General features: G+C 39.6%; 2 protein-coding genes across 11 annotated transcripts in view; both read right to left on the bottom strand.

Annotated features, from left to right (window-relative positions):
• The window catches only part of LOC119886589 (flocculation protein FLO11-like), a 59,188-nt gene extending 50,240 nt beyond the window's left edge, over window positions 1-8,948 (bottom strand). For 7 of the 8 annotated variants that reach the window (XR_005441518.1, XM_038697419.1, XM_038697426.1 and 4 more), the window contains exons 1-4: window positions 8,380-8,948; window positions 7,922-8,180; window positions 7,511-7,807; window positions 7,231-7,299 (exon numbers count right to left, since the gene is read on the bottom strand). Coding sequence is in view for 7 of the 8 variants with exons in the window: in XM_038697419.1 (XP_038553347.1) it covers window positions 7,231-7,299; window positions 7,511-7,745 (304 nt within the window). In the remaining variant the exon portion in view is untranslated. The remainder of the gene's footprint in view (window positions 1-7,230; window positions 7,300-7,510; window positions 7,808-7,921; window positions 8,181-8,379) is intronic. The other variant, XM_038697418.1, reaches the window with a different exon arrangement.
• Window positions 8,949-10,035: 1,087 nt separating this feature from the next.
• Window positions 10,036-27,064, bottom strand: LOC119886590. 3 transcript variants are annotated; one of them, XM_038697430.1, is made up of 18 exons: window positions 26,915-27,064; window positions 26,605-26,673; window positions 25,129-25,443; window positions 20,508-20,558; window positions 20,375-20,422; window positions 20,161-20,220; window positions 19,962-20,021; window positions 19,781-19,840; window positions 19,637-19,708; window positions 19,276-19,323; window positions 16,945-17,025; window positions 16,540-16,641; window positions 12,097-12,115; window positions 11,093-11,112; window positions 10,938-10,981; window positions 10,760-10,826; window positions 10,391-10,431; window positions 10,036-10,289 (listed from the first exon to the last, which is right to left on the bottom strand). In XM_038697430.1, exons 1-18 carry the CDS (start codon window positions 26,946-26,948, stop codon window positions 10,197-10,199), a joined length of 1,284 nt encoding a protein of 427 aa, XP_038553358.1. In that variant the 5' UTR covers window positions 26,949-27,064; the 3' UTR covers window positions 10,036-10,196. The 3 variants fall into 3 exon arrangements, with proteins under 3 accessions (XP_038553358.1, XP_038553357.1, XP_038553356.1); XM_038697429.1 differs by having other exon boundaries at window positions 10,938-10,978; window positions 19,944-20,021; XM_038697428.1 differs by having other exon boundaries at window positions 19,944-20,021.
• Window positions 27,065-27,218: the final 154 nt, after the last annotated feature.

The following is a 27,218-nucleotide window of genomic DNA, read 5'->3' on the forward strand; positions in this document are numbered from 1 at the left end:
GTTTTTGCATTTATCTCAAAAATGGCTTGACCTAGAGTCACAATTCTATCATCATTTGAATCTCTCGAGTCCTGTTTTCGACATCTCATCAGAAACCGTTGGGCCAATCATCCCAAAAGTTATTCAGGATCATCTAAACACTTAACTGATCTTAAGGTGTAAAATAAATTATTCAAATCATTAATTTTTTTTTCAAATAGAAACAAATGTAATCATGTGAAATACTTCTTGACTGAAGGTCATAAGCGACATCAAATGTTTCTGAAACTAAATGTAAACCATATGCCTCAACAGATCATATAGTGACACCACTATTAATTTTTTAAAGAAAATCAAATTTGTCTTGTCAATTAAATGAAAAAACAACCATCAAAATTCTCATCAATCTTGCTTTCGGCTTTAGTTTTTAGTGTTTTTGAAGTAAGTTTTTGATAGAATTTAAACCAAACAGCTGAAATTGTACACAGCAGCGCATCTATATACATAGATATTTTGAAGCAGCTCACACCTGAGGCCTGTACTACGAAGGGTTTTAACCTACTTAGATTTAACTTAGGGTTATCAAGCAAAGTCCGGGTTAACAATCTCTGACTGCCTACACTGGTGTTAAACGATACTACGATAGTGAATAAGATGATGGTGATAGATGAGTCGGAGTTAACTCAATTGGAGTTGGTGTGTGTTCGCATAAAATGGGCATGTTCTTCTTGAGTTTTCTCACAATGGCGCATGCTTCATATTTTCCCCAGAAGAATCCACATTGATAGTTTCAGGATATGAGGAGTTTAAAGATACGTTAACGGTCAGGGAGGCTTGTTGGCAGCGCAATGAGTACATTTGTAATTATCTTCACAGTGTTCTTGTTGTAAGCTATTATGTATTTTTTGGGCTCTTCTTTTATATGTAATAGGATTAAGATGGTAAGGTACAACTGCATATTAAGTCTGTTGTAATTTTATTTTAAAGAGCCAGGGGAGAGGGGTAATAATCAAACAATTTTTCAAGATTAAAGGGGCTATATGTAGTTTTTTAATGAAATTAATCATCATATTGCCTGTGTAAAGGGGTTTTAACCTCACATAAAAACAATCCATTTGCCAGGTTTTTCTGTTACCTCTGACGGCCAGTATGCCTAATCCTGTGAAGACTCTACGTCGGATTTTCCGGGAAATCCCTTGGCTGTGACTGAATGCCACTCCCAGTCCTCTTGTCTTGTCTACTGACTCTGCACAGCTCTGCACTCACAAGCCAGGACACTGCAGCTAACGACAACATGGAGTTCCCTAACACACAAAGGTCAAACGAGAATCAGACCTCCTTTGGGTGAAAACACTGTCAACATAGGAAAGACTTGAGTCACGGAGAGACTTTTTATTATGCTTGTGAGGACTTCATTCACGGATCTTTAAGCCTTATGCTCAACCATAAGACCTAAACAAGAACAAAAGTCTTTAAGGACATTATCATAGGTATCTAGATCATAGTCATGCAAGGCAGGGGCAGCTAGCTAACAATTCTTTAGCACGGATTGCAAACAGGCCCCATGAGCTGTTAATAGGCCATTTCTTTCTCATTTTTGATCACAATTCAGTCATCTGCCTCCTCTGATTTTTCCAAGCCTGCTGTTTTAAAAAAATGCTCAGTGCAATTCTGACTTATTTTCCTACTAACCTCCAGTTTTCCAGTATTTCCACTTCTTATTATCACACAGACAATTAAGTCACACAGCTTTTGCTTTCCATTTTAATCTTCTGAAGGTGGGCTCAAACACAAATTATGTTTTATTATTTAATTATTGCATCATTAAAATATATAATTTTGCTGGTTAATTAATAAATTGCTGAGATATGGGAACACACTGATATTGCTAAAAAGAAGTCCAACTAAGCAAGTAGTCAGAGAGTCATACTGGTTCTAAATAAACTCCTAGATTAGCTAAATTTATTTGGATGAATGGTAAAGTTATCACCCAAACTGTCAGTTTACAAATCATCTGTAACCGTATGTGGACGCAGTTCTGCTGGGCAGTGAGCACTGGATATGAGGGGGGATGTTATAACCCTACTTAGCAAAAATGAGCAAAATTAATCCCCCTTGTTAACTTTCCATCCCTTCCGTCCCGCAGTAGCAGAGAATACAGGGGCAAACGGGCTGTTTCTTTGAATATGCTAGTGTAGTCTGACTCATTGATCCTTTATCAGACCAAAGTTTGAGCAAGTTAGAATCTATGGCCCCGACCATGGCTCTGAAATATCAGTAGCCCAACTGTGAAGTGTATTGATAAAACCATGGCGGTGTCCGTGGTGCTAAAGTAGCAGACGGCTTTGTAATAGTGGACTTTTCCTGAGTCCTGCCCTTCTGTCAGTTATATTTTGGATCTCTAATATTCTCTAAACTATATACTATAAATACTCACAATTCTATACTATATTGTAGCATATAATATATGCTATATAGCCTACTGTATACTCTAGAGTAGGTTACCTTCATGATCATTGTGGAAACTCATCTTCCATATGGAGATTAAAGTCCCCAGTATGTAAATAATCAAAAAATTGGGGGTGAAGTAAGGTCAGGGTGAATTATAATGCCTGACATGGAACAATTAATGAGCCTGACCAAAAAACAATAATGCATATTCATGGGTTTATACTAAATATAATAATACAAAGTAATTCAAAGCGTGGTATTGTTGTATATGTTTAACATGTTTATTATATAAAACATACACAGTATGTGGAGTGCAGTACATTGTAAAAGCTTGTACATTTATTTACAGTGCATAGTCACAGAAGTCTCATCATTATTACAAAATATATGCAATTACAAAAAAACTATGATCAACATTAAATAGAAAACAAAATAACAAAAAATGAAAACGAGAGTAATGTGGACTTTTGCTTTAGTTATGTATATAACTATAAAAACTAAACTAATTTCCAATGTTAATTTAAAGAAAGCTGAAATATAAGGCGGATTGGTTGCTGTGCTTTGTTTGTCATAAACCACACTTTGAAAACAGGATCTGGCTGTAAAATCTGGAAGACTGGTAAACATTTAGTTTAATCTTAGTTAGTTAGTTAGTTTGTTCATCTGAAAATGTAATCTTACAGTAATCTTACATTAGTCTAGTCAAGTTTAAACACAAGGTTTGCATTTCTCTTTACAGTATAAAACAGTTTGCATGTAAGCGTGGCTGCATGATGTTGTACACCATACCCTTCAGGGCTGAAGCTGTTGGCTCCATGAGAGGGTGCAGTACGTATGGAATGTGTCAGACTGTGAAAAGAAAGAAACCTGCATGATGTCTTTGAAGATTCTCAGCCATCCAGGTCATAGTTATCCAAGGACGGTTAAAGTCAAGGGCACCTGGACATGGTTGAAGATACTCAAATATCTTCAACCAAATCCAGTTGTCCTTGATTTTAACATTCCTTTGACAACTGTAGCATTTGTATATATTTATATATCACAAATATATTTAATGTGTGTCAAACCTACATTCTCATTTTGAGGCTGTCGCCTTTTCCCTTCTACAGAACCTGCTAGAGAGGAAGAAACAAACAGTTATGTAACTGCTGCCTGTGCAATGGTCCTTATTAATAGCTGTTTGCTCCGGAGGATGTTGCCAGCGGTAAGCTATTACGAACATTCTGTGTGTGTTCATCAAGATTACACATCTCAAAAATATTTGTACCATCACTCCAACTGCTAGATAAAGTTTGAAAACCTACTTCACTGCCTCTGTGTCAACTCCTTTATCAGAGTCCCACTGTGGATGATGTTCAGAGTCACAACACGTGTTTACACCAAGTTGAAGCTTCATTATTCCAATATACTGTCTGTATATCAAATAATAAGTTTCACTGAGTAAAATAAGTTTTCAGTCCAGCTGATTCGATTCAAGAATTTGATCATCACAGAATGATTGTCATTTGTCCATCATGAACAGCATGACACTTTCAAGTTCATCTCTAAGCTTAAATTAAAAGAACAAGTCTATACCATCCCTTCTCAAACAATATTTTGCTCACATGTGAAAAACTGTGTCAGACTCCAGCAAAGGAGGTTATTTTTATCTGAGTGTAGTGATGGACTTGGACGCAAATACTTTCAGTTTGAGATACAGGTCCATGTTTGTTCTATTCAGTATCTGTGAGCAATGTAAACTCAACTGAAAAATATGAAGTTGCGTCAAATAATTCCTAGAAACTGCAAATGGCTTTTAGGATGCAAACCAGAATGTGTTTACAGAACAAATGTGTGGCCCATCTTAATGGAGTTTGCATTGGCTGGCTGGCATCTGTTTCATTCATGTATCACCACCAGCGGTGTGGCTATTATTGCAGTTGTAATAACCTGACACTTCCCAAAGACATTTTGATGGTACTCTCATGTTTGCTTTAAATGGCCAACTGGTTCGTGTCTCTGAGTGAATTAGTAACTTTTATTTGTGGTGTTTTATTATTTTAACCCTCAAACTAAGAAAATCTCAAGATGCACTGATTATGATAAAATACATGCATACATTTAATTATCAGACAAATTCTTAAAGGGGATTTAGAGACTTCAGTATTAAACTTATGTGTGACTTTATTAGACAAACAAATCAACAAAGTTCTCACCAGCTTTTCGTTTGCTCCAGAGAATTGCAGAAACCAGCAAGATGACACACACAGATACTCCGCATTCAGCCGCAATTACTACAAACTTCCATATATCTGCTTTGCAACAACAGAAGGCATAAACAAGTGTTAGTTTCATCTCGTCTTTAAGATGAGTCTTGAATGTGGGATAAGTGGGGCAGTCCCTTACTACAGCCGGTAAGTTGTTCCAGATCTCATTACCCTTAAGTGACAATACAGTTTGTCCAAATGTTGTGCGTCTATAAGCTACCACACAGTCTCCTCTAGAGGTCCTCTTTACAGGTCTGCCACTACTGGTGGATTACAGTTTAATAAGCAGACCTGCCCGGTATCAGGTAGGACGATCGATTTTCACAGAAAATGCAAAAGAGAAATCCATGGAAGATCTTAGTATTTTGTCACCCTATGCATGCCACACACCTCAGTGAAGCTAGGAGGCTCATCTAGAAGCTCAAACCAACCATTTTATTTACACCAAACACAAATCAAACACCAAGCATCTAAATGAGCTTATATCACAACATAAATCGCTATGTAATCACTGTACATGGCTGCAGTTCCATCCAGATATCTCTCATCTCACCCTACACCGCAGTCCAACCACTCTAAAGAAAGCTCAGCTCCAGCTCTGATCAGCTGTGTAACTCATATCACTCAAATCACTAAACTTACAGAGTCATTAGCTGGATAATAATAACAAATGCATCAATATACATATACAGTTACAACTGCTGTTTTCAGTCCAACACAGCTGTTTTCTGTGTGTGTAAAGATCACCGCGGGCCGCCATCTTGGTATTGCACAGTATCTGCTCTTAGGTTTCGTTTCTCTGATCAAAATGATGGAGAGAAGAAGTGGCCAACTCGCAGGAGCTACACAGACATCCAATATATCAAATGATTCGTCTCTTCAATACAAAGAAAGGAATGTTGATCAATATTCACTGTTTTTATCAATATTTCAATATTTTGGAAGCTTTATGGTTTTTGGAACGTGGTTGTATGGACAGAAATAGTGTTTTGAAGAAAACTCCCTATACCAGGGAAACTATTAACTGAAACTAATAACTGTTTATGTATATTAGTTTCTTTTCATCAAATTTACAGTTATAGTTGTATTCCAGGTGTATTAGAAGATATTCAGTTGCATTATATTGGTTGATGGTTTTGATGGTAATGTTGCTATTAAAATTTTATACCAGGCAAGGATGAAAATATCATATTTTCCTTTACTGCATCTCCATTTACTCTTTGATAGAAAAATAAACAGGTTAATTTTGTTGATTCATATCCTTAGTGTCTGTCTTTTCAAATGAGACCAGAATTATGCATCTAGCCCAAATGGTTGAGGAGTTATTCCTGATGTTATTTTAGGAGTTTTTCCAGAAAATATGTATTCACTTATTAATTTAAAATTTTCAAAACTTAGGAGGTTATATTTCTGAAGGATGTGGCAGTGATGAAAAGATTTTGTGATTCTGTTGGTTTAATTGTTGTTGCATTTGTAAGTGACTACTTTGTAAAACAGTAGGCTATTCAATATAGAGAAAAGATTATTGAATCAAGAAACATTTACAACTCTACCTGTCCGTCCCGTCAGACGACCCCATCATCTCAGTGCAGATCACAGGCTGTCTCTCAGAAATGTCCCCATGGATGAAGGCTTCCCACCTTCAGCTAAACCTCTCTAAGACTGAACTCTTGGTCATCCCAGCCAAGTAATCTACTCATCATAACATCAAACTAAAAATTGGCCCCACAACCATCACTCTAACCAGGGGTGGTGAGAAACTTGGGTGTCATGATTGATGACCAGCTGTCCTTTTCAGACCATGTTGCTGCTGTCTCTCAGACGTGTCGCTTTGCTCTATACAACAAAAGAAAAATCAGGCCCTACCTTTCTCGGTACGCCACCTAGGTTCTGGTACAGGTCATGGTTATCTCTAGCCTCAGCTATTGCAGTGCCCTCCTAGATGGTATTCCAGCATGTGTGGTGAAACCTCTAAGAATGGTTCAGAACGCAGCAGCCCAAAAGAACTCATTCCACTCCATTACTCAGGGACCTCACTGGCTCCCCATGGCCTCCCGAATTAAATTCAAGTCACAAATGCTTGCATCCAGAGTGACTACTAGGTCCACATCAATCTACCTAAACATATACAAGCTTGCGCTCCTTCTCGGCCACTGCGCTCCTCTAATGAACGTCGGCTGGCTCTATGATGCCTACACACAAAGCAATCTCAGTCCTCTCAGGGTGTTCTCATTTGTGACACCACGATGGTGGAACGAGCTACCACATATCATCAGAGCAGGGGTATCCCTCTCTAACATCGAGAAGCTCTGGAAAACACATCTTTTGAGAACAATTCCTCTTATAACTACTCTAACCTCTAACATGCATTTATTGTGCTCGTAGATTTCTGCATTGATGCTTCTATATTGTTCCTAAAATGTAAGTCGTTTTGGATAAAAGTGTCTACCAAATGAGTAAATTATATAAAGTTACTGAGTAAAGTAGGTTGTAAACATAACTTAACCCTTACCACTGAATTCAAGTGGCAATGAATTATACATATTGTACTCACCTGAAGCTTTATTCGGAGTGCTTACAGGAAAAGGGCTATCTTTAGTGCTAGGTGTGCGAACACTGGAACCTAGGCAAAGCACAGCCACAAAGCAAGCACAGACAACATAGTCACCACGAAAATGCTTAACACTCATTTGTGGTTTTTGACCTGCAAAAATGTTGAATGTTGAAAATTCATTAATAATGTTCTATCCTGCTGGAATATTACAACACACCACTGTAGTCAATACTGTATCAAGACACGATACTATCAGTCGATGGGAGAAACAGTCACTCACTGTGTATGGTGATGGAGGATGTGTCACTGTGTGGAGATGGAGAATCTAACTCTCCCGGCTTTACAGTGTAAAAACACAACACTTTAACCTCAGCAGGTGAACTCTGATTTGACGTCTTCAGCAGCTCAGTTCCTGTCAGTGTCTTCAGACAAGAGGAGTCACTGACAGTTCCTCCACTTAAAGTGTAGAAAAAACACTGAGACTCAGAAACAGATGATGGAGTCTGACAATTCATTGTGAGTGACTCTGTCTATGTGATCACCAGTGGATTCACTGTCAGTTTAGGTGGAAGAGAAGCTGAAAATGTAAGCACGTGTTGGATTACAGTAAATTACTGAAATTTGCAATTGTTTGTGTTGATACTGTAGCAAGTTATTAAAATAATACTACATAGCAGCAATGTTCACTCACTTCTGACAATGATGGAGGACACGTCACTGTCAGGAGATGAAGAGACGTAAAGGTAAAAACATGTCACTTTAACCTCAGCAGGTGAACTTTGATTTGTTATCTTCAGCAGTTCGGTTCCTGTCAGTGTCTGCAGACAAGAGAACCTTTTGGCAGGTCCTTCTCTTATAGTGCAGAAATAACACTCAGACATAGAAACAGATGACTGAGTCTGTCTCTGTGATCACTGATGGATTCACTGTCAGTCTTGGTGGAAGAAGAGCTGAAAATTTGGTAAACATATGTTACTTCAAATACTTAATCACTGCATTAAGATAATACAATTCTTAAGGAGCAATTGTGAATGTACTCCACAGCCAAAGGATGTGTACAAATAGTCAAATTAATTGCAAATTAAACTATCTATACTGTGATAACAGTACACCTGGCTATGAAAACTAATATTAAACTCAGGGACTGACCTTGTGCTTTCATCTCAGAAAAGGAATCTGTTGGAGAAAAATATGTGTTAACAAGGGAAACAGATGTAGTAAACAGTAAATTCTTAATGTTAATGTTGTATTTCTCTTCCCTAATGTTAAAGTGAAATAAAACATCCTGATGCTAAAACATAATGAGTTGACATCACTTAATTAATTAATCTGGTGCTTGCAAATAAAATGCACCTGTAACTACATTTACAACAAAATAAAATGACGAGAAGTTTAACTTACACATGAGGACGATTAACAGCAGGTCTCCAGTCATGATGGAGCTGAATAATGTTGATGTTCAATAAGCTTTTAAAGACCAAACTTGTGTCTGACTATGTGAATTTTGACAAACAGAAGTGTCATTTTGCAGAACTGGATCTCGGAAAAACCACAGCTAGCATCAGAGCTGAATCTCACGAACAGAAAGGCCGCATAGAAACTAGAATGTCCCACTACATGTGGTACAGTTCTGTATGCATAACCGCTTTCTTGGTGAGAGTTAACACATAACTAACACACTAACTCTGGCTTAAGGCTCAGTCTCAATTCTAAACTAAGCTACTTGCCACCTGCGAGCCTCATTGTTAACACACAGACAAGTAGCAATCACATCACAGTAGTGGATATTTACAACCCCCCCCAAAAAAGCTGGGATATTTTCCAGAACACAAAATACTGGGATTTGTAAATTCAAATGAACCTTTATTTAAAAAGTACAAATATTTTCAATAGTTTTACTGACCAGCTAATTTTATATTGTAAATATAAAAGTTAGAATTGCATGCCTGCAACACACTTGGGACAGAGGCATGTTTACCATGATGTTAAATCCTCTTTCCTTTTAATAACACTTTCTAATTATTTGGGAAGTGAAGATATTGTTTGTGCCAATTTTGAAATTGGAATTTTTGTCTATTCTTGTTTTATACAAAACTTCAGCTTCTCACCAGTCTGTCGTTGCTGTTGTCTGATTCTCCTCCTCATGATAAGCCATACATTTTCAATAAGAGACAGATCTGGACTGGCAGCAGGCAAATCAAGCAAAGGCACTCTGTGTTTATGAAGCCAAGCTGTTGGAGCCTGTGCTAAATGAGGCCTATTGTCCTGCTGAAGTAAGCATGGGTGTCCGGGAAGAGACATCGCCTTGATGGCAACATAAAGTATGTCTCTATTAAAATCCCAGTAAAGGCCTCTGCATCTATGGTACTTTCAACCAGTGACATGCAACTCACTGGTTGCCTTGGGCACTGATGCACCCTCATAACATCACAACACAGATGCTGGCTTTTGCACCTTTCGCTGATAACAATCTGGATGGTCTTTGGCATTGAGAGCTTATCATCTGTTTTTGCCTAAAACAAGCACAAATGTGGACTCATCTGACCACAGCACACGGTTCCATGTCTTTCAATGCATCTGAGATGACCACCAGTTCAGAGATTGTTGTCACCTGCCACTTCACTGATAAAAGGAAAATGTTGTCCTTAAGCAAACTGACAGAAATAGGGATATGCTTTTGTGTTCACAAAAATGTGTAAACAATAATGGGCTATTTTGCCCCACTTTAAAGCCCCAACTCTCAGAATTAAGCTAGAAAATTCAGCCTCTTAGACCCGTCACCGTCATGGCTCTAGTCCACCAGCAGAGTGCAGTGCAGTGGAGTAGTTCACTGCCTATTTTTATTTCAATACTGCAGAAACACAGACAGTTACTGTGCTTTGCTTACAGAGAAATGACAAATAACCAAGGCATTTAACATAAAATACAATTTTAGAAATTCTCTATACAGTATAACAAAATGTTTTTCAATGTGCCTGCAGGGTGCTGTACACCATGACATTCAGGGCTGATGCAGGTGGCTCCTCAGAGATGGTGGCATACACATGGTATATGTCAGACTAGAAAAGAAAGACATTAACGGTAAGAGCTCTTTAAATGTGTCACATCTATAAACATATATAGCAAACATATTCAGTACTGTGCCACATGTTTCACTTACATCCTCATTTTGAGACTGTTGCCTGCTCAATTTCTCAGAACCTGCGAATAAGAGAGAACCACAAACCAAGATGGCTGCGAAATTTAGACATCTGTAATATGTTTTCAGTAATTAAATATTGTAGAAACAAAAGCCTCTTTTGGGGACAAACGGTAGTGGGGTTTTTTGTGAAATGAAAGGAGAACCAACAATTTTAATGAATGTTTTACGTATTCAGTGATACAATTATAAAAGCTTCTGAAATGAACTACAGTATATTAGTCATACTACAGAACACACTGTTAAAATGTTTCCAACAACTAAAACCTGTTCTCCATCCCGTACAAGAGCCGTACGCTACATTCAGGTGTGAAGTGAAAAGCAGCTCACCAGGAGAACAGTCAGCACCAGGTACTGAAGTGATCACACTGTAGACTTCATCATTACCTCCAGGTAACTTAGGATAACAGGAAATACAGTAGAGTAAGTGAGAGGAATTCATAATCATCAAATGTTTGATTATTTAAGGTAATGTGAATGTTACATCTGACATAAATGTTTTAATTACCAATCCTCCATGGTCAAGATTTCTCAAGCACACAAAGTCATCTGCTAGAGAAGGCAAAACATACCTCAATACACTAATAAAAAAATGTAAATATAAATGGTGTTTATTGTATGTATGAATAACACAATTATGTTGCCATTAAGTTGGTACATTACCTGTGTCACTGGCTTGTGTCCTATATAGAAATTTTAAAAAGTGTGTCCTCATTACACAAGAAAGCAGAATGCACAGTAGGACAACAAACAATACACATATTTATTTCCCCACACACCTGTGTGACTTACATGGTCACCTCTTCAAGGCTCAGGGTTTAATGGGAAAATTTTACACTTTGAGTGTCACGGCCTACCCTTGACACTTTGAAACAAACAGCCAGTACCAGTTTGTTTCAGTCACTCACATGGTAACATACTTTTGGCCAAACATCCTAGTAGTTCTAATGAAATCTTTGTTCAATTCAATTCAATTCAATTTTATTTATATAGCGCCAAATCACAACAAGTTATCTCACAGCGCTTTTCATAAAAGAGCAGGTCTAGACCATACTCTATGATGCTATTTACAGAAGCCCAGCAGTTCCCACCAAGAGCAAGCACTAGGTGACAGAGGCAAGGAAAAACTTCCTTTTTAGAGGCTGAAACCTCGAGCAGAACCATGGAAACCTTGTTGATTGTGGATACCCTTGTGCTAACAACCTTTTCTCTCTGTGCCCAGTTCTTTGGAGTCGGCATCACCTTCGCTCCCTGCCACCACCACCAGTCCTGGACTTCACGCTGCCTCGCCTACCTCTACTCCTTCAACCATACTACTACCACATCCCCTTTTTGCAAGATCTTCTGTAGCTACAAGTGAGCAATCATTATAATCCCCTAGCTAAAACCTTTGAGTCGGTGTTTGCTCTTGAGTCCAGACCTAGCACACATAACACTGAGGTCGGAAGTCAGAAACTTCAACTATGAAATCTCCAACTTCCAAGCAGTCTGGAACACAGCGCGTACCTGTCTGCTGTCCCAGTAGCTCTGCCCTGTGGCTGAATAAGGGGTCCAGCTGCTCTGGGCAGCTACTTGAAGTGAATAAGCTAAATTTCTGTATGAAAGAGTTGTGGTGGAAAATACTTAGTCACTCAGCTTTTGCTAGGTTTTAAAAAAAAAAATCTTACCTCTTGTAAGAACATCTTTCTGAAAAACAAAAAACAGAAGTAGTTCAGACACTGAAGTTGTGCTAAAGATTTAAAGTTAAGGGTTATTAAAGGACAATCCCAATGTCCCCCCCTAAGCCCTGAACCCTCACAGACTTTACTGACGTCACTTGGAAAGTGATTGAGTGCAAGGGGCCTTCGCGCACTTAACTGTTTGACAGTGGGACAGCCCTAAGTCCTCACAGACTTCCCGGGAACGCGCCTCAAAGTCTGTGAGTCTGTGAGGGGGGACACTGGGATTGGACCTAACACTCTCAGCTCTACCTCCCACAAAGAACACGAAGCAAAAATGCATTCAAGGTTTACAGGACACCAGTGTTGGAGTAACTAGTTACATGTAATTTAGTTATGTAATTTAATTACAAAATAAATATGAATATTAAAGCTGCAAGCAGCGTTGGGCGGGCCCTCGCACTTGTAAGCGCGTCCGCGCGTGAGCCGGCCGAGTTGCACATTCTGGAGCTCTGCCGGTGCGGCTGTGAATTTCCTACGCGGTTCCGACGCCGCATGAATGTGCTATATGTCACTTCCTGTGTCCCCTATGTGGAGCTACATAGCACTTGCCGCTATGAATATAAATCGGTATTGACGTGTAGATGTCTGCGGGGTGGGAGAGTTATCAAGCACGTAAAGTTTGTTTCAGATGTGAGCATGTACACTGAACAATAATGTACCCAAACAATAAAATAAATTCCTTTTATATTTCCCTGCCTTGTTGTTTATGTGTACATACAGAGGAAGAATGTGAGAACAGCACACATTTCATCGTTACTGTGTGTTAGAGCATGGGAGAACAGTGGATACTTTTAATACAGCCCACACCCCTAATACTGTGTAACTATAACAAGTAGAGAACAGAAGAAAAAGATGTTCTTTCTTTACAACTGTCTGCATAGCTTATTCATATTGTGTAATGAATGAAAATAAATAGGCCTACTAGGCTCCTCTCTACTTTGACATTTAAGATTAGCTTGTTTGATCCACCTTCATACACATGTGACATTACTGTACAACTTGAGAAAGGTGAGTTGTTTTCTGCTCCAGCCTGCCTAAAAGAAAAGCGTTTTTGGGATTAAATGGACTTTATTAGCTGCTGCAGTGCAGGATGAACTCAGAACAGACCCATTTCTCACCTTATTATTCTAAACCATGCAACGAAGAAGAAGAAATGCATAATAAATCCTGGGACAAAATCTGTCCACAAATACTGTACAGCATGTAGTCTAATGAACAAGACTTGTGTTATATCTGACTTGGGCAGTGAAATGTTTAATTTTTTTAATTCATGTGGTCATAGTTGTCCACAACTCAAATCAGAATATAAGAAGAAATGTTTTATACCACCTCAAGAAGGCTTCCTATCAGAAAGTTAGGAAGGTATTTCAAATGTACAACTGCAGTACTTAATTCTAAGTAAAGTAATTTCCCTGACATTACTGTGTTACGCATGTAACAGGTTTTATACTTCCTGTGAGTATAATCCAATCAATCTTATTTTCATACTGTATATCCGTTGTGTAATTTGATAAATTGTGTTGTATGTGGTGCTCGCATCGGGTACTACTGAGACTTCATTGCCCTCTTCAGAGAAGACTCTGATTGCAACATGCGTCTTTGTAAAGAGAGAAACAGACAGAAAAAGTCTCTAACTCTGCCTGTCAGCTCGCTCTGCTCCGTTAAAACTGAATTTACCATACAGAATTGAATACGAGTGCACTCCAGATTTAGCTGCAGCCAGCTGACCGTGTGCTTCTCCCTATACCGCAGTTCTGTGTCCATGCATGCAGCAAACTGAAAGCACTGTCTGTCGGTGCTTCTACGTGAAAAGAGAAGGAAGACATTGCTGGTAGTGTCTTCAGAGTTGTTAAACACCTCAGCGCACTGAAGGAAGCCATCTGACTGTGTGAGGGGCAAGATCGTTGATGTCTGCAGGCAGAGTAGGAGCTCTCCTGTCTGACTGGTCCACCAATAGCAGAGAAGATGACCCCTTGAGACACAGCCCCTCCTCATTTGCATAATGAGGCAGAAATGCATACAAAAATTTAAAAAAGACAGGCAGAAATAAATACCATGGGTGAAAATAAATAAGGTAAATAAATACAAAGGAAGAATAAAACAGACAAAAATATTAAAACACACACATAAATAAATACATTAAAAAAATTTGTAATAAATAAAGTTGAATAAACAAATAAGGTAATTATAACAAAGGTGAATAAGTAAAGGCACTAATTAAAATATATACATTTATGTCTCCTTGTATAATTTAATTACTACCTACATTTATTTATTTACTTTATTTTTTTGTGTATTTAATTGGATGCTTATTTATTTATTGAGCATTTATTTATTTCTGTATTTATTTCTGACTGTGTCAGGATCGGTCCTCCATAGCGGGTGGGAGAGTTATCAAGCACGTAAAGTTTGGTTCAGATGTGAGCATGTACACTGAAGTTACAACAACTTCCTGTGTCATGGCGAAGACTTGATCTCTGACGCCACGCCACGGACACACCCATTGACGAAAACTCGCAAATAGCACAACTTTTCATCTTCAATGCCTTTAGAAGGCACAGCACAAATTTGAAGTCGGTCGGACTAAATCCCTAGGAGGAGTTCGTTAAAGTACGAAGTGTGTAAATCATCCAAAATTTGACGTAAAATTCAAAATGGCCTACTTCCTGTTGATTTTAGGGCATCGCTCCAAGAGGCTTTTTTGTGCGTCTGGACAAGATACACGTACCACAGAAAATTCGTGCACGTAGGTAAAACGTGCGGCGGGGGCTGCTTCGTTAAAAGTCACTTCCTGTTGCCAGCAGGTGGCGCTATGACTGTCTGTGAATGTCAGCATGTACATGTGTTCAGGGCGGGACTCTCATTCTACATGTACAGTTTGGTCCAGATGTGAGCATGTACACTGAAGTTACGACAACTTCCGTGTCATGGCGAAGAGCTGATCTTTGACGCCACGCCACGGACACGCCCATTGACGAAAACTTGCAAATAGCACAACTTTTCATCTTCAATGCCTTTAGAAGGCACAGCACAAATTTGAGGTCGGTCTGACTAAATCCCTAGGAGGAGTTCGTTAAAGTACGAAGTGTGTAAATCATCCAAAATTTGACGTAAAATTCAAAATGGCCGACTTCCTGTTGATTTTAGGGCATCGCTCCAAGAGGCTTTTTTGTGCTTCTGGACAAGATACACGTACCACAGAAAATTCGTGCACGTAGGTAAAACGTGCGGCGGGGGCTGCTTCGTTAAAGGTCACTTTCTGTTGCCAGCAGGTGGCGCTATGACTGTGGCTGAATGTCGGCATGTACATGTGTTCAGGGCGGGACTCTCATCCTACATGTACAGTTTGGTCCAGATGTGAGCATGTACACTGAAGTTACAACAACTTCCTGTTTCATTGCGAATCATCGACGCCACGGACACGCCCATTGACGAAAACTCGCAAATAGCACAACTTTTCATCGTCAATGCCTTTAGAAGGCACAGCAGAAATTTGACGTCGATCCGACTAAATCCCTAGGAGGAGTTCGTTAAAGTACGTAAAGTAAGTGTGTAAATCATCCAAAAATGGCCATAAAATTCAAAATGGCCGACTTCCTGTTGACTTTAGGCTATGGGTTCTTGAGGCTTTTTTGTGCGTCTTGATACGATACATGTCCCCAGAAAATTTCGTACATGTAGGTTGAACGTGAACGAGGGGCTAATCATTTCCAATTTTCTAGGTGGCGCTAGCGAGTCATTTTGCCACGCCCATGTGCGAAACTTGTAGAATACGAAATTTTTCACTGGTTCTGACATGTTTGCAAATTTTGGTGAGTTTTCGAGTATGTTTAGGCCATGTCATTTGGGCCTACTTTGCTGAAAAAAAAAATATATATATATATATATATATATATATATATATATAATCCGAGCAAATTCAATAGGGACCTCGCACGGTCGTGCTCGGGCCCTAATAATCTGTTACAGCTGCTGGGGAAAGTAAATTACAGTTGTGAAAATGTTCATCATTAAATTTTGAGTTACATCTGAATATTTTCTGTAAAAAGCTAGGCTATATGTGGAATAATATTCAATTTGTTGCTTTTCATGTGCACAGATATTTAGGAAAGTTTGATGATTTTCTGATGCTTTTGATTGGTTCTGCAGCACCACCAATCTGCCAATTAAATTGCCTTTCAAGCTGTCTTTGGAAAACGGTTAACATTCATCAGATATTTAGAAAAGTAATCCAAAAGTAATTACATGTGTCATTACTTTGTTAAAGTAACTGAAATAGTTACATCACTATTACATTTTAAATAGGGTAACTTGTAATCAGTAACGTGTTACATTTCCAAAGTAACCTTCCCAACACTGCCTGACACATACTGTAAATCAAATTCTTACCAGTTCTTCTTTTGGTACAGAGAAGTGCCAGTCCCATTAAGATCACACCCACAGTTACTCCAAAACCAGCCGCAACTGCTATCAACTTCCATAAAAATGTTTCTGTTTATGAGGCCAAAAAACAAGTGTTAGTTTCAATACTAACAAAACAGTCTCTACTGAAGATCTTAAGGGCATGCACAACACATATAAAAACTTTTTAATTTGTAACTAATGCAAATTTAACTGGTAAATAAAGTTGTGAACATGATGAATCATTTAATTCAGGTTAAGCATCATTATTATGCAAAACAGCTGGCTTTAAAACTGCAGATCTGGGCCCTATACATAAGCAGTCTCTGTTGACCCCCTTCCAGTCTTTATTCATCCTTGGAATTACTTTTAGTTGACACAATGTGAGCTTACCTTGTCTCATGTCCTCAATAACATTATCAGGAGATGATGAGGGACCTGCTGTTGCTCCACTCTCTGTGGCTATTTCTGAAACTGAGGGCCATGTGTTTCATGATGTTAAGCTTTGCTAGGTAATATTGATAGATGGGATGCTGATGAATTTGTTATACAATGCAAATATGTTCCAAGCTAGATTCCTAGCTGACTACCGCTGATATTGACTTAAAACATTCTAAAACTGTGTCAGTTGTGCTCACCTATTTTATGAAGAAAGAAATTGTCAAAAGCTGTTTTCCTTCAGTTTGTTTTCATTCCCTTTCTTTTAGTTTCTTTTTTGGTACCTTAATTTTGCTTGCATGGGAAAGACATGTCTTACAGTCCCTATTAGTGCTCCAGCATCAGCTCTAGCTTTTTGTGGCATTCCCCCCATTGGGTCCCTGGTAATTCGGTGCCAATTTTCTCCCCTGGCAACCTCAGGGTTGAAAAAAAATTAAGCCAAAGAAAGTGTCAAAAACTACAGTTCATCGACTGGCTGCTTGCATGAGGATGGCTCCAAAAGTAAGTCAGTCCCCAGAGACCGCTACATTAATGTCCAACTTTACAGCAGAAATAAACATGTTTGTAACCTGGTACAAAAAACAAAGATTTTGGTTGACCGGATGAGCTCCAGCAGCTGCGGCATATGCAGACTCAGTGGAGGTAACCTGGAAAGCCGGAGCGCTACATGAAAGCACACATGGTTGCAGGATTACGCCGCAATATTTTGTTCAGTATGAATGAGCGAATGCGGTATATTGGTGGACATTCTTTACGCGTTTATTGCGGAATCTCTGTGTTTAAGCGGCTATATACAGTGAGGAAAATAAGTATTTGAACACCCTGCTATTTTGCAAGTTCTCCCACTTAGAAATCATGGAGGGGTCTGAAATTGTCATCGTAGGTGCATGTCCACTGTGAGAGACATAAACTAAAAAAAAATCCAGAAATCACAATGTATGATTTTTTAACTAATTATTTGTATATCTCTAATTTTCCCTTTCATGACAGCTGTTTAAGGCTTAAAGTTACACATAATTAAGGATCTGGCCACTTTTGAGTGAGTGCCCAGACAAAATGGCATTCACCTCCCTACTCTACATCGGATTAGTTTAGCCTGGTATTGTTACCCAAACCCTAACCAGTCTCGCCTGAACCAGCCAATCCAACAACTAGGGTGACAAGATGTCTTGAAAAATTTGGGACAGTGCACAATTTTTAGCAGTTGTCCAGACTCCTGTCCTGTTTGTCCTGAAATTAGACTAAATCTAAGTTTTTATTAGTTATAGCTTAATAAAGCATTAAATACTGATCATTGTGAAACTTTTTTGGGTGTTGCAAAAAGATGGGCGCTGTTCAGCTTTCTATTGCTGCTAAGTAACATGTGTGCTCTTTTTGCCCTTTTTGTTTTCAAGTGTAGATGACGAAAGTGGAAATCACAAGGACAGGGGAAGTGTAGGTGCAGGCAACCACAGTGGAGAGAACTGATACGTGTGCTGCGAAGACAGATGTGGCAATGCACTGATGAAATGAATTAAATAAAATGAATGTATGTAAAGATCATGACTTACACACTGTTTCATACAACACAGTCATTGTGTTTTTTCCTAATGACAGACGGTTGAGTTCATTAACAAAAATAATACATTTTAGCATGAGTTTTGACTTTCACGTGTTTTCTTCAGTTTTACTGTTCGTTGACACTGAATGTAATGACCTGGAGGTCACACCCATCTCCAACTCCCCTGTCCCAAATTTCACCAATTCACATCTGGTCACCCTACTACCAACGAAGGCACAAGTACTAGCCAATGAGATGCAGAGTAGGGTGGGTCATGACTTAACCATCCTAAACCCATCCAAAAAAATGTGGCTGCTGGAAGATGAATTTGCAAATCCTGATGAAGGGATGACCCACCCTACTCTGCCTCTGATTACCTTAGTCTAACAATGTAATTTTCTCACTGAAAGAACAGGACGTTTTTGCTGTTCAACAAATTAGCTTGAAATTGTTAAACAGCAATCTTTTCTTCTAAATGCAGTCTATTTGTTCTCAGTATAGGTAGCAACTCAATCCTTTACTAATGAATACATATATTTTATTTATAACAATCAGCGTCCATCTGGTTCTTTGATTTCTCTGACTGCTAATTCAATGGGAGTCTACCCATTGATCCTTGGAAAAAGAGATTTGGTGTTATTGTAATAATGAGTAATGGCTTACTTCATTATATTCAAGGAACCAAAGGGGCTGCATAATGTCAGCACATTTTGTAAAAATTATATGTTTTACAAGTGTTTTCTCACCTGATGATGGGTTTTGTGAGGTAAAGCTAGGCTTATAAAGTGTCTGACCTATAAATAAATATTGAGAAACATTAAAAACATTCACAGCAATGGTTTGATGTACTGAATAATATCACCTGTAATATTGAGTTTCTACAGCAAAGGTCACACAAAATGCACTACTGAGATTAGTAGTTGTCAGCCACTGTTTGTTGAAGTCACTGAAAATTGAAATGAATACTGCAACAACTTTCTAGATTTTTTCTATGTTGCATCTCTCACCGTCATTCTCCTATATCAGTATCTAATAAAGACATAAAGTGCTCTTAACAAACTATGGAACGTCAGTGTGAATCACTGAGAAACTGAGTAGTTGTATCACCTGGTGTGGGTTTCACTGGTGTCAGGGACGTAGAGATAAAGCTACCAGTGATGCTTGGTCTAACAGTCAGACCTGGTAAATGAAGAAAAATATTCAGATACAGCTTAATCCACACATCATTTGTCAATAATTTAAGTCTGCTACCTGATGTTTGTTTTGAAGGAGTTGTAGGAGTGGAAGCATGATACTTGCTAACAGTCAGACCTGTGAATAAAACACTTTTACAACTTTAAAAATAACAAACATAGTAAGCGATTTGTAGAAATGTTCTGGAATTCGATTTATTTATATATATAAAATATGGTACCTGTATATAATGTCGTACCTGTGGTCATGGTAAACGTCGACATAGTCTGCGTTGTGTGTGACGCAGTTTCCAAATTAACTAAAAAGAAAGCACCTGAGCATTTATTTTCACAAAACAGTGATCAATAATGTAAACATGTGAATCATGTATCATTGCGCAGAATAAAAATATTCTGACATTAAAAAATATTTATATTTAACTGTATGGCACGTCCTACCTGTAGTCATAGTAAATGTTGGCTTAGTCTGCGTCATGTGTGACTCTATTTCCACAATATCTACAGTAAAAGAAGATGGATTTGGACCTGTTAGTATTATGTGTGGACGTCTGTGTGGGACAGCGTATTTGTGTTATCACCTGAGTAAGCAGCAATAGAATAGAAAATCCTTTGTTTCTTTTCTTTCAACTTAACACATCCATAGTTTTGTTACCTGATGCTGGTTTTACAGGAGTTACAACAGTGGAAGCACCAGGCAAATCTGATGAAGAAATTCACACAATATTTTATATTAGTGAAATGTGATGATGTTCTAGATTTCTATTTAGATGTACAGCATGTCCTACCTGTGGCTGTAGATTTTGTGGGGGGCATGAATGATTCACTTTCCACAATATCTACAGGAAAAGGAAAGGGATTTATGCCTGTCAATTTTATGGTTGTACAAATAAATTTGTATTTGTGCATGCACCAATCAGCCATAACATTATGACCACTGACAGGTAAAATGAATAACAGCGATTATCTCATTACCATGGCACCTGTCAGTGGGTGGGATATATTAGGAAGCAAGTGAACATTGTGTCCTCAAAGTTGATGCAGTAGAAGGAGGAAAAATGAACAAGCGTGAGAATTTGAGCGACTTTGACATGGGCCAAAATGTAATGGCTAGACGACTGGGTCAGAGCATCTCCAAAACTGCCGCTCTTGTGAGGTGTTCCCGATTTGCAGTAGTCAGTACTTATCAAAGTGGTCCAAAGAAGGAAAAGCTGTGAACCAGCGACAGGGTCATGGGTGGGCAAGGATTATTGATGCATGTGGGGAGAAAAGCTGCCTGTGTGGTCCAATCCAACAGACAAGTAGGTCAAACTGCTGAAAAGGTTAATGCAGGTTCTGATAGAAAGGCATCAGAAAACACAGTGCATCACAGTTTGTTGCGTACGGGGCTGCGTAGCTGTCAACCAGTCAGGGTGACCATGCTGACCCCTGTTCACTGTCGACAATGGGCATGTGAGCATCAGAACTGGATCACAGAGCAAAGGAAGAAGGTGGCCTGGTCAGATGAATCATGTTTTCTATTACATCACGTGGATGGCCGGGTGCATGTGATTTGCTTACCTGGGGAGCACATAATGTTACAGCTGATTGATGTATTTAATCAAGCATTCAGGCATTATCAAAAGTCATGGCTTAAATTCAGAATTACACACAAATAGCTCTCAGCTGTCAAATATTTCCAGAAGAGAACATTATGGTCCATATTAAACTGCTGTCTCCCTCAGCAAGGACATAACAAGCATTAATAATTATTGTGGATCCTATTGCTTTTCTACAGTGTATCTTCCTGACTTTGGTGATCCGACTTTTCATATAGCACCACCATGAGGCTGACCTTTCTGGTTTGGAGTCTGTTTTGACTTCTGTTGGATTGGTTACCTTGAAACTTGGTTCACATTCTTGTTTGCATGTTAGCATGCACTTTCCTTCTTATGGTGAATTCTAATAACTTTTGTGATCATTTAAATATTTCCTCTAGCACCATCATCAAATCAAATTTTTTAATTTTGTTCCTACAAAACTGATCAGCTGTACTTTGTGCTTATTAAGTTGTAATTAGCCAATGTTATCAGAGCGAAACAAGGATCATGCAATTTTTGGCAATATGGGGGTCCGATAGAACTACCAGTTTTCTCCCAATAAGTTAATCTACAGCATATTACAATATACATTTCAACGTTTAATGCTGTAAATAAACATGTACAAAAAATAACACTTTCAATAAATGTTTTTAAAAGTGCGTGAATAAATAATTGTAACCCTAACTCTGGGTTCGTCAGTGTGCATGTGTAGGCATAACGTGTGTGTTAGGGTGCCACTCAAAATAAAGTTTCTAATTTTCATCTTCCCACCCCCCGAATGTGTTAATAATGTGACAAAAACTAAGTTGACAAAATTTGAATGTTTTCTAATAATTTTTACTGGTAGCTCAACACTGAAAATGTTTTACAATATTCAACATTTTCCAATATTATCATGTAATATTAACTTTAATATACACAAGTTAGAATAATGTAAAACTCCTCAAAAAGAAGAAACATAGCTGCTAACAGTTACTTCATAAGTTAATAATAAACACTTAAGTATTCATAAGTGTCCAGAGAATGACTGTATTGCAGCTTAAAAAACAGCTACATGTGTTCTGTTGTAGGCTAGCTTTCCAGCTCACAGAGTAGCTGCAGATTTCTATGCAGTGGACGAAACACATGCACATGTAAACCAGACAGACTTTCAGATAGACCTTAATTATGGAAGTGTTGAAGTGGCATAAGTGGGCGGCTTTGACTCAGGGTAGAACGGTCGTCCCCTTAAAGGAAGGTTGGGAACCCAAAATTTCTCCTGGTGGCTGAGCCATCAGTGTGTGAATGAGTTAATTTCTGTTTCTGATAAACAGTTGGGTCTCTGCTCATAGGTGGGTGAATGTGATGTAGTGTAAAGCACTTTGAGTAGTCGAAAAGACTAGAAAGGTGCTATACAAATACAGGCCATTTACCACATGTGACAGTTTATTCGGAATTGGGGGCGAAACCGGAAAATGTTCAGACTGTCGATCACTGAGCCCGGTGGAAAGCTCTGAGAGCCTAAATGTGTACGTCCACACTGCGCTCCAACAAATAGAAGCGACAGCTGCAGAAGAAGCTCTTGTTAAGTGACCTCTCTTTAAGTCTCCTTCTTTACTGTACCAGAAAATAACTGGTACAAGGTTTACCCCTTCCGCGCGCCTGCGCGGAACTGAGAGTTTTAGTCTACACACATCCACAGCGTCGGCCTCTTCTACGTCCGCACCTTGTATATATACAACAGTGAGACCCAGCTTGCATTTTTCTTCAGCACTGAGCTGTCTAAAGAGCAGAAGATTTGTCTAAAAAGACTTTTCAACCGGAAAACAAGAAGAACTATATTTTCCAGCAAGCCGGCCACACGGGCTACATCGTGCTGGGTGATCTCTGTCCCCGCTGCGAGGCGTGCCTCGGACCGTAGGACGCCGGCCAAGCACTCACTCTCAGTTCGCACTGCCCGTTCTGCGCCCTTCTCCCCCCAAAGAGTGGCGGCGCCGGGCAGTTAGCTTTGCCATTCAGGACGAGGAGGTGTGGCGGTCCACTCGTTCTCTGGACGAAGCCCTGCTGTTGACGGAAGAGCGAGGGTTGGATTGCTCCACTCTTCCCAATATCGGGTCTCCGCACGGCTCCTCGCTTTCCCTGTTCCGACCTCCGATGACGCCGACCTCGGCGCTACTAGGGGTAGCCCCCTTGGTTCACAGAAGCCAGGCTGTGTCAAATGAGCCCTTGAAGCGGTCATTACACTTCATGCAGACAGGATAGCACTACACACCACCCTGCCTGTAGTGTTATCCTATCGCCGCTCCACACATTACACACAATTAGGCAAATGGCTAACAAGCAGTCTGGGCTTGCTGCAAAGCTGCACATCCTCTCTCCTACAGTCTCTACGAAGTCAGCGGCTGCCGACACACTGCGTGGACTGGCTGCAGCTGGCCATGCGGCCTTCATGCAGCGTGGCTCCGATGTCGCAGGCAGACCATTTCCTCTGTTGCCTGTCCCTGCCCTCCCCCCCTTGTTGGGGGAGAGGCATGGTTACGGGCTCACGGGTGTGGCTACCCCACCTTGTGCCCCGGTGACTATGTCTGCCTCTGCCTTCCTCCCCCCACCGGGTATGCGGTACGGAAGGGGACCCACAAGGGCGAATATTCTACCTCGTGTGGTCCCTCCCCCAACACACGGGGGGACACCCAACAGACCCCTCTGACTGTGTGTGAAGGTCTCTCACGATGCGGCCCACTCCACCAGGGCCCCCCCACCAGGCCTCCACTCAGTCCTCTCACTCCTCTAAGTGGTTGGCTTTCCAACGCTGGTGTCTGGACCAGGGGACGGACCCGGTCGCCTGTCCGCGACAGTAGTTCCTCCAGTTGCTCATGGACAGGGGGCTGGCGTTCAGTACGGTTAAAACCTACAGGGCTGCCATTTCGTCCTGTCGCGAGGGCTCCAGGGAAAGGACTGTGCTCTCCCACCCCCTGGTGGAGTGTTTCCTTAGGGGGGTAATCACACACACGCCGACACCAATGCTGCGGTCAGCGGGCGACTGGGTTGCTCATTATGGCTCTGGGGAGGTGAGTTGTGCTTGGTGGTAACGTATGGGCCAGTGAGGCGTTGACTCATCCTGCTTCGCACTAACCCTATAGCGATAGCCTTAGAGGTTGAAGCCTATACGAAATAGAACGGAGGTTATGTACTGTAACCCGGATTCTATGAGGATAGGCGCAGCCCTCTAAGTTGAAGGCCTCACTGGACCTTGGTTCTCAGTGCTGAAGAAAAGGCATTTGGGAGCCGAAAGCTGGGTCTCACTGTTGTATATATACAAGGGGCAGACGTAGGAGAGGCCCACACTTTTGGTGGGCGTAGACTAAAATTCTCAGTGCCGCGCAGGTGCGCGGAAGGGGTAAACCCAATAGCGATAGCCTTAGAGGGCAAAGCCAACACGAAATAGAACCGCAGCTCTGCAGGTTCTCAAGATTAAAGTGGAGCTACCGCGTGTAACCCCCCCCCCCGGAATCGGCGCGCACAAAAACAGGCATGATTCGATTATCAGTCGACTACAGGCAGGACTTGACGATTCTGATTCGACTATGTAAATCCTTAGTCGGGGACAGCCCTAGTTAGTATGCCATCACATAAACATTATACCTCCTAAGCATCCGCTGTCTTGTTTAATTTTAACTGCTGCTTTAACCCTCAATCTGAAACCCATGAAAATTAACCAAAATTGAAATGAGAGCTGAACATACACATTCAGAGGGAATTCAATTGTATACAATCATTAATTCAAAGGAAGTATTGTGTTACACACAGTGAACTCATTATAGCATGTGTTTTCATGTCTTTGTAGACTTACCATTCAGTCTGTATCCATCACTACGAGGAGACAAGGAGTTGGGTTCACCTCCTAAACTGTAATCACAGGTGGAATAGCTTTGTTGAACTGAATGTAGATATCTTCGCAAATCATCAATTGTGACAGTAAACGGACAGAACTTCTGATTGGTTTTTGAGTTGCTTTTCCCCCAGATGGTTGTTGTTACAACTGGACGACTTTCTTCTCCAAAGTACAGGTTACATCTCGTATCATTATCAGCAGATCCAGGCAGAGAGCAAGCGAAGATTACAAGTTCACCAGGATGATGACTCAGACTCAACACTGGTTTTTGGCCTACAAAAGATGAATGAAAAGTCACTAAATACAATGTGCTATTCTGCTATCAAGTATGTTGTAGCAGTGTAACAACAATTTCAAACAATAGTGTTCACATTCAGACGTCCTACTGTCACTCCTCAAGCATCATGTTTTACAATTATCAAGTAAAAATTTTGTGTCATATAAGGTGAGTGTAAATTACACTGTAAGAAACATTAACACTTGTAAATTACCTTTATTAATCTCAGCATCTTTGAAATAGTGGTTGTTTTATATACTTATTCATATCATACCTCATACCATCTTCTGAAGTTAGGTCATTATTTGGCCCGCTATTTTTAAATTTTAATGTCAGGGCTTTTATTTTGAAGGCGTCTTGCCGGTTAAGAGAAAACGGTACGGTAGATAGTAAAGTGTGTCCGCGGGTAGAAGTTTGTCTGCTTAAGGAGAAGAAATGTGAACGGCAATCAATCTTTTTGTTTGTAGAGTTTTATGTTATTGTGTTTAAGCTAGCAAGATATGCTATTGTGTGCTATTTTACCTCAATAAAGGCAATTCTATCGGCCTTACAGGGCAATTATCCCGATAGAGTTTGCTTGGTATTACAGTGTAAAGAAGTGTTTTACAGTAACTGTAACATACGGTTAAATAAGGTTAAAGCTGCATATGTGACTTAAAATACTGTTATTAAATATTTCATTATTAAGTTTATTATGATTACTTATAGCACTCTTATCAGAGGTTGTCACTAAGCTAACAGGTTAAAAGGGGGATATTTCATGATTGGAATATAAAAGGAGAGTAACGCTTTTATTTTTATTTTTTCTTTCGTAGCTTTTACGGTGTGTTCAAGATGTATTCAGGTTTTTGGAGCTACAGTATCGTCCTCTTTTCCCCTGAATAAAGGCATTGTGAACCATCAGTAAAAGCGTAGACCATCATTCAGCCGGGGATGCTACAACACTCATCAATAAAGAGGAATCTGACAACGAAAAATCTTCAAACTGACAAAACTGTAAAAATACTAAATTCGAAGGTAAGTTTAATTATCATTTTTCTTATTTATTCAGTCCCTTCAAAAAAACTGAAATATGACTTCACATCACAGAGTTGTGTTGCACTAAAACAATATGTTCGTCAATAATATATCAAAGAATGGGAGAAACATTCACTCACTGTGTGTGGCGATGGAGGATGTCTCTGTGATCACAGGTGAATTCACTACCAGTTTAGGTGGAAGAAGAGCTGAACATGTAGGGGTAAACATGTGTTCAATCCAAAACTGAATAATTGCATTAATATGATAATATCACCAGCCATAAAAAAGTAATTAATAGTGTGGTGTGGTTTAATATGCTGATACATAATGTCTGATATAACCTATATTATTTTTGTTATATTAATGTCCTGTTTGCAAGTGTGAACCTGCATTGGTTTATAATAATCCACATTAATAATGAACAAATCTATAAAAGGTTTAACTTACACATGAGGATGACGAACAACAGGCGTCCGGCCATGAGGAAGCTGAGTACTGAAACTGTTGTTCAGAATCACAGAAAATACTCTTGTGTCTCACTACATCTACTTAAGTGTCATTTTGCAGAACTTGCTCTCAGGAAAACCACAGCTAGCATCAGAGCTGAATCACACTGACAGACTACAGAAACACAACCACTTGACATCCACATATTTTTAGATCAAATTAAACACAGTGTTGGTTGACTGGTTCAGAAAATAAAATGAGTTCATCGCTTTTTCACAAAACTTCTCACACCTGAATGTTCATG

Source organism: Micropterus salmoides, unplaced genomic scaffold (assembly GCF_014851395.1).
Source record: "Micropterus salmoides isolate LMB-PRFRI ecotype aquatic unplaced genomic scaffold, ASM1485139v1 Ms_hic_scaffold_4, whole genome shotgun sequence".
In the NCBI taxonomy this organism is placed as follows: Eukaryota; Metazoa; Chordata; class Actinopteri; order Centrarchiformes; family Centrarchidae; genus Micropterus; species Micropterus salmoides.

Bases quoted from the DNA above. Each gene is read 5' to 3' on its own strand.
- LOC119886590 (XM_038697428.1), bottom strand. From the start codon at position 26,948: ATGGCCGGACGCCTGTTGTTCGTCATCCTCATGT. The intron at 26,674-26,914 runs GTAAGTTAAACC...CTACATGTTCAG, and splicing joins GTTGTTCGTCATCCTCATGT to CTCTTCTTCCACCTAAACTG. The intron at 16,642-16,944 runs GTAAGCTCACAT...CCTCATAAACAG, and splicing joins TATTGAGGACATGAGACAAG to AAACATTTTTATGGAAGTTG.